Consider the following 7,790-nt stretch of genomic DNA (forward strand, 5'->3'; position numbering starts at 1 on the left):
GTTTGCACAGATGTATGCATCCAAGTTTGGAGTTGATGAATCAAAGATGATGGAAAGGCTCTGGGGTGAGAACTACTTTGACCCAGCTACCAAGAAATGTGTTGACGCAGAAAAATGATTCGGCACTTTTCCGCGTAACTTAGTGATATGGGGCCTTCGGTATTCCCTGGGCCTCAGTAGGGCGTGCAATTTGCAAGATAGCAAACGCTCGGTCAGACCTAGGGCACCGGTGTGGTACCGGCCGAAGGCTCTCCGATGCTTAAGTAAGTACGGATTTAGTAAAGTTGAACTACAGATCAATAGGCAGTCTGCTGTAACTTATGATTACCTCCATTTTGGGATAGTTGTTCTCTTTTATAGACCTTGGGAGGTGTGCAAGTTGTTGAGAATTTCGATGTGGGACTGTAGACTCCAATTGTGGGACTGCGACGTGTCCCTGGGGGAAAATTGCCCTAATTGCGGGATCGGTAGACTAGGTACCGAAGCTAGGTACCAAAGGCTATAAAGCTCCAGTTTGGTCCACATGTCCAATGCTTATTGGCTGTTCATTTTGGTATAAACAAAATGGACCAGCAAGAACACTGGTTATGCTACCTGCAAGTGTGGTTTCGTTCAGTTCTGTTATGAATCCATCAAGCAGATTATCAACACCTGCATGAATGATCAGAAGGACAAGTTGTGGCCCATGTTGACAAAGATTGGTGTCACGATGAAGAGTGATGAAAAGGAGCTGATGGGAAAGGCGTTGATGAAGCGTGTCATGCAGACCTGGCTACCAGCCAGCAGTGCCCTATTGGAAATGATCATCTTTCACCTTCCCTCTACTTCAACAGACCAGAGATACCATGTTGAAAACCTGTACGAGGGTCCCCTTGATGATCAATATGCAAATGCTATCAGGAACTGTGATCCTGAAGGGCCTCTTATGCTTTATGTATCTAAGATGATTCCCTCATCTGACAAGGGTCGATTCTTTGCGTTTGGTCGTGTCCTTGCTGGTAAAGTCCAGACAGGTTTGAAGGTTAGAATCACGGTCCAAATTATGTTCCTGGAGAGGAGAAGGATTTGTATGTTATAATGCTCTAAACTCAAAAGGGAATAATAGAGACTCAGGTAATAGCCTAATAGTAATGGATAATGCTCTAAACTACTCTTATCGACAAACAAAAATGGGGGAAAAAGAATTACAAAAAAAAGATCACAGCGTCCATGTAAATAGTATTGCCGCGGCTATACTATTTTAAAAAAACAATTAAAAAAGGACCCCAATAAAGCCGAGCGGCGATACCTTTTTTAATTTAAAAAAAATCCAGAGTATGGCCACTCAACTATACTATTTATAAAAAAAAAATTAAAATTAAAAAAAAAGGACTGCAATAAAGCCCGTCAGCCGGCTAGACCATTTATAAATAATAATAAAAAGACGCGCCTAGAGTGTGTCTTTGTGAAAATAGTATAGCCGAGCTCTGTAATTAGAATATTCCAAACGTATAGCCGCGCAGCGATAAGAATTTTCCAAACATATAGCCGCGGGGCTATACGCTATAAATAGAATATTTTTAATGTATGTCCTAAACTAAAAGGAGATGTTTGTCGATACTCGTGGCGCATAGAAGGCAAATATGGGGTAGGCCACAAATCCCGACTTCTCTCGTCTTAGTGTAACGGCTATACCCTGAACTCAGAGATTATATCCATTCTGCTGTCTCAGGACTTCATCCTTTCATCCAAAAGGTTGATCCTTTACTCATTTATTTCCTTTTACTTTTTTCTTTCTTGTTTCTTCAAAAATTTCTCATATATCTCATCTGTTCGAAAATTCACTTAGGCGGTCTCAAGTGGTTGGGTTGGATTTTTTTTCTTCTTTTTTCTTTTTGATTTTTTTAAGAAAGATGCAGTCTTTCTTATTCGTTTAATGTATTTATTCCGGTGATGTACCATTTTCACTAAAACAGACGTACATTTTACAAACTAGGGTCTGGTGGAGAGAGTAGCAGTTATTTTCTTTAACAGTGATAGCATCCCTGTGGAAAGATTTATGTTTAAGCTCACTGTGAATCAGTCTTATGGCTCGAGGGTGGAAGAAGCTGACCTGGAGTTCTCTCTAAGGTCGTTTTTTATCAAGCTTCCTTTCTCAGAATCCTTTACGCGGTTCTTCCCCAGGGTAAGTAGCTAATCCCAAAACTAATCTTGAAAATGACATAGGAATTTATTGGAATGGCCTTAGGTTTATAAGAGTTACTTTATTTGATCATAGCCATCATACACATACGCACTTTTATTTTATCATAACTTCAAGGAGCTGTTTTCGTCGCTATAAAATAGTCAAAATAACGATTTTGTGACTTTAGGCTTCAAAATATTTTATAACATGAGCAAAAATAACAATTTATAATTCTTAAAATTACAAATAATTGTGTAGATAGTTTCTGCTTATGAAAAATGTGTTTATCACTGCTAACCCATAGCCAACAGGCAAGTGCATCCAACCTTCCCTCCCTTTTAAGGTACATGTTTTCTTTGACATGGGATTCGAACTTGAGACGACTCGTCCACAAGTCTATATCTTTGTTTACTCGGCTAAATCTCGTTGGTGTAGAGTTTAATTCCCCATTTTGAACTAATTATCCAACAGGATTAGTTTGGTTGGTGTCACTAGTAAAACTTCCATGGTACTGTTACTATAGATCTCCCTATATAAATAAAGGCTTATTATCACAAAACATCCCTAAGGTTTACGAAATTATCAGATTGCATCCTTAATGTTTTTTTTTTGTCACTTATGGTCCTCAAGGTTAGTATGTGCAATCACAAATGGTCTCTGCCATTAGGTTCTGTCAAAAACTCTGTCAGTTTGCTGAAGTGGCATACATATATATCACAAAACATCTCTGAGGTTTACACACTTATCACAAATGATTCCTACAAAAAAAAAATTTATTTTTTAATTTAAAATTAATAAAATTCTGGTTTTCTTTTTAAAATTATTTATAAATAAAAAACCATTTATAGAAGGATTTTAATCTTAATGACCATTTATGAACCCTAAACCTTTAGTTTTTTTTCATTTTTAAATTTTATGAATTTTAAATTATTTTAAAAAAACTTCATTAGTTTGTTGATGTGGCATATATATATGGAGCCCACAACTACAATAATATAGTGTCACATTTATTTAAAATTAAATAATTATAATTCATAAAATTTCAAAAAGAAAACAAAAAATTTATGAATTTTAAATTTAAAAAATTTAAAATTTTCGTAAGGACCATTTGTGATAGGTGTGTGAACCTTAAGAATATTTTGTGATATACATATATACCACATCAACAAACTAACGGAGTTTTTTGACAGATCCTAACGGCAGGGACCATTTGTGATCATGCACACTAACCTTGAGGACCACGAATGACAAAAAAACATTCAGGATGCAATTTGATAGTTTCGTAAACCTTATGGACGTTTTGTGATAATAAGCCATAAATAAAAGCATAAAAGGATAGGAAGGAAAGAAAACAAGAAGTGTGGAATTATATCATCAATTTGCAAGGTAATGATGCCTGTGGGCCTATCCACCGAAATAGTAGTGATAGCTATGGGCTTACCCACCATTTAAAAACGCAGCTTCATATTCCTTTGAAGGCCCAGTTCACTGCCATGCCTGGTATGAATCCTATGACCATTCCACCTCCTACAAAGGTGGAGCAGTCTCTCTGGGTTGACCGTTGCTTATAGGCTCGCACGCCAACTGTTCGATGTTTTGCGCCACAGAGACTAACCTGTTCTCGCAAAATGCAAAGGAAAACCACGATGCTGCGCTTTCACCAACTTCTGAAAACCTCTCCTCCGTGTGAATCACAAGCGCATGCATTGTCATCTCCAATCCCATGTCACAGAAAAGCCTCCATGTGGGTCCCGGTGAAGCACAAATCCAGCGGAGGAAGAAGACCCAAGAGGAAAGTCTACCACAGAGTCCACGAACTTGACAAAGTCATGGACTTTCAGAAAAAGCCGGCCTTGATTTTGCAGCTGAAATCTATTATTCAGTCGCAAAAGCACCAATCTCTCCTTCTCAGGGATCTCGAGAAAGAAGTTGGGTTTGTTCAGAAATGGAACTTCATGGCTGCCATAGAAAAATATCCTTCAATCTTCTATGTTGGTGGTGGTAACAGAACGCCCCCTTTTGTTACACTCGCTGAAAAAGCTAAAAAAGTTGCTAGAGAAGAAGCTGAAGCTAAGGATTTGATGGAACCCATTTTGGTTAAAAACTTGAGGAAGCTGTTAATGCTGTCAGTTGATTGCCGGGTCCCTCTGGAAAACATTGAATTCATTGATTCCGAATTGGGTTTGCCGAATGATTTCAAGAAATCATTGCTTCCAAAGTACCCTGAAATTTTTTCGGTCAAGGAACTCAATGGCAAACTTTATCTTCATTTGGAGAATTGGGATTCTTCAATAGCAGTCACAGCTCGTGAGGAACAATTAGGTGGTGAAGGGATTTCTGGTCCTTCTGGATTGGGAAACAAGGTTAGAATATCAAAAGATGGTAACTTTCGAGGTCCCCATGCATTTAGAATGAGTTTTCCTGCTGGTTTTAGGCCAAACACTAGCTATCTTGAGCAACTTGAAAGGTGGCAGAAAATGGATTTCCCTTCCCCTTATTTGAATGCCAGGAGATTTGACATTGCTGATCCGAAAGCCAGGAAGCGGGTGGTAGCGGTGCTCCATGAGCTTCTCAGCTTGACAATGCAGAAGAGGATGACATCTGCTCAATTGGATGCGTTTCACTCAGAGTATTTCTTGCCCTCTAAATTGCTGCTCTGTCTGATAAAGCATCCTGGCATATTTTACATAACTAATAAAGGTGCAAGGAGCACTGTGTTTCTTAAAGAAGCTTATGATGGGCTGAATTTGATAAACAAATGTCCCCTTTTGTTGTTTAACGATAAATTTGTAGCACTTAGCGGTAGGAGAGAGATCAATTCATGTAAAACCATGCATTCTCCATAGATTGTTTCTTGAAAATGTAAAGTTTTGGTTCTTTTTGTGATATTTGTCATTGCAACTTTCATGCACTTTATCTCCCCAATTTGAAAGAACAAGAAGCGGAAAGCTTCATGTTAGAGATCTCTAAGGTGCAAAGGGAAGACAAGTTTATGTGTAGTGACTCTGGAGTTTTAGTTAAACAAAACATTTTGGACTGTGTGTGCTAGTTAAACTCCAACATTGGTCATTTTGATTTGATAATATCATCTCTTGATTCTCACAATGTCCTTGCGAAGGTCAATACAAGTGTACTTGATGTAGCAGTTGCTGATGGTCCAATCAACTTGCAGAGATGCAGGTTTCTGTTTCTAACTGCCCAATCTTTTTTTTAAGATATCTAAAGAATTTGTCATCTGTTCTGTTCTAAGGCTCCAATGGGTAAGGGCCAAACCCAAAATTTGAGTTTTTGGCCCAAGAAAACCTTCAAACTTGTGTATTAGGCGGGTTCAAATTTTCCCCAAAACCCAAGATCAGGTGGAATTTGGCCCGAGATTCCAGTCAGACTGAAACAATGTGACGCCCAGGGTAGCGAGTCATGCAGCCCACGTGAAGCAGCTGAAGAGAGCGTGCAGACCACTGCGGAAGCTTGCAGACACTGCGTGTAAGGATGAGATTATCTGCCCGTTTGAGATCCAATGGCCCAAATTTAAATCAAACAACTATTATAATATTATTAATTAATTTAAATCATATCCAACCCCGAAACTCATCTAAGATTTTATAAATATTCATCCATTTATTAATTAACCTACCAAAATCAATTTCTTCCTTTCATTTTAAGTGAAATAAAATATGATTGTGGAATTTCAACTTTTTTAAATTAAAATGTTTGGATAAATAAACCACGAAGGTATAAATAAAGCTACAGACTTAAATCTTGAGTCGTGCACTGTTGGTGGAAAAAAAAATTGTTTGAGTCCGAACTATACTTGAATAATTGTATTTTGAAGGGAGAAATTTTAGTTTTGAGTCCTCTAGCATTGGAGATGGCAAGAACTACTCCTTTGGTTTAATGAATTTGTTTTGTCATGACACTTTTTTTTCTTCTAGTTATGCAGAAACCCATTTAATTATTGTTTCGTAAAATCTAATGTTTATCTAATGAAGTTTCACTTTGATTAAAGTAAATCAAAAAATTATTAATTTAAAAACAACTACAAAAAAAATATATATATATATATATATAATTAGACAAACAAACTCATTTCATAACACAAAATTCAACTCTTTGATTTTAGTAAGAATAATATACATCATTAACAATAAGAAGAACAGAAAAACAGAGTATAACACATTTTCAATCATTAAACCTAACACAATCTATTCATTATGAATCTTACTCATATATTATGCATCTTCTTCTATTCCTCAAATTCTCAAGATATAACTCACAAACCAACAACCTAATGTAATCACATAACAACTCCATGATTGATGTGAAATTGAACCAAAATCTATAACATAATGCACCACCTTGTGACATAACCATCAACTGATGGACCATGAATCTAACCTAATAAATAAACCACATGCACACAAAACAAAAAACGGAATACACAATCATACTCCATATCAAAACATTATAAAATTGTCCCTTGGATGTGGAAATACTTCCCATATAGCTAGTGAGATTGAGCAACAACTTAAGCATAGATTAAAGAAGGAAAAAATTATGTGTCACCTCCTCGCCCTTGTGCACGTTGCGGAAAGTTAATTGAACAGCTAGTTATGTCAAACCAGTTCAATCTATCTCTACCCATTAAGTTTCCTCCAAAATCTCAAAAAATTTATGTGAAATATATATTTTGTAGTTGATATGCTTTAACGTTACTGACAGACTCAAGTGGATGCTTTAAAACACTGGTTCACAATTTATGCCTTTGGCTGGTGCACAAGAAAACTGTGCTTCAGTCTCTGCGCATGATTTACAGCGCTGGGTCATTATACTTCTGTCATGTTAAATAGTCTCGCAAGAACAAATCACTTTATACCTAGTATACGTACGTACGACCGGTCGGTTATGATATACTTTTTCTACTGTACATACGCATCACTAAACAAAATCAGGTAAGACAAAGTGTGCAGCCGACACATTGAGAAATCTTAGTTTAAAAACTTTCCTCCGTTTCTTTATAATGCATTTATTTGTAGCTGTTTCCTCCTCATCATCAATTCAAAAAAAATCAAATGAAAACAACCATAAAGTGTTTTGAATATTTATTTTCCTGATAATAATCTGTGTGTCGACTACGACTAGTGTGGGAATTGCATTATGCAGAGATCATCATGCATGTTTCGTTTGGTATATGATGACTTGGTGGGGCATGTCTTTCCTGTGAAGTCACCATCCATTCATTTTGAACATGGAAAGCGAGATTTGATTATGTGGTCTTTTTCTTTCTTTCTTTCTTTCTTTTGATTAGGAGTAGTAGGGTTCATTGTGGAGCCTAGTAAAATTGGCCCAAACATCCTAACTCTCACTCTTGATCTGTTTGTTCCTTATGGCCCATTCTGTTTTGTAAAATAAGGCAGCTTCCAACCCATAAAAAAGGTTTGACAGCTGACCATTAATTGGCATTATTATCGTACTAGTACTTCTTGTTTCAATAATGGATTCATTGACTTGTAAGTTGTAATCATCAACTATTGGATGCACAAGCAATTACCAAACCCAAGAATGCTGCCATGAATCGTGAACGCCGGTGTGGAATGATCTTAATCGTTGATGCATTGTATACTTACAC

At 36.9% G+C, this 7,790-nt stretch overlaps 1 protein-coding gene across 1 annotated transcript; it reads left to right on the forward strand.

The window, feature by feature from the left end:
* The first annotated feature begins 3,644 nt into the window (after positions 1-3,644).
* Positions 3,645-5,212, forward strand: LOC103325668 (Ubiquitin carboxyl-terminal hydrolase family protein). The gene has a single exon (XM_008227845.3). The coding sequence runs from the start codon at positions 3,793-3,795 to the stop codon at positions 5,008-5,010; it is 1,218 nt and encodes a 405-aa protein (XP_008226067.2). The 5' UTR covers positions 3,645-3,792; the 3' UTR covers positions 5,011-5,212.
* The last annotated feature ends 2,578 nt before the right edge of the window (positions 5,213-7,790 follow it).

The sequence above is a fragment of the Prunus mume genome, linkage group LG3 (assembly GCF_029339155.1).
Source record: "Prunus mume cultivar Tortuosa linkage group LG3, ASM2933915v1, whole genome shotgun sequence".
Classification (NCBI taxonomy): domain Eukaryota; kingdom Viridiplantae; phylum Streptophyta; class Magnoliopsida; order Rosales; family Rosaceae; genus Prunus; species Prunus mume.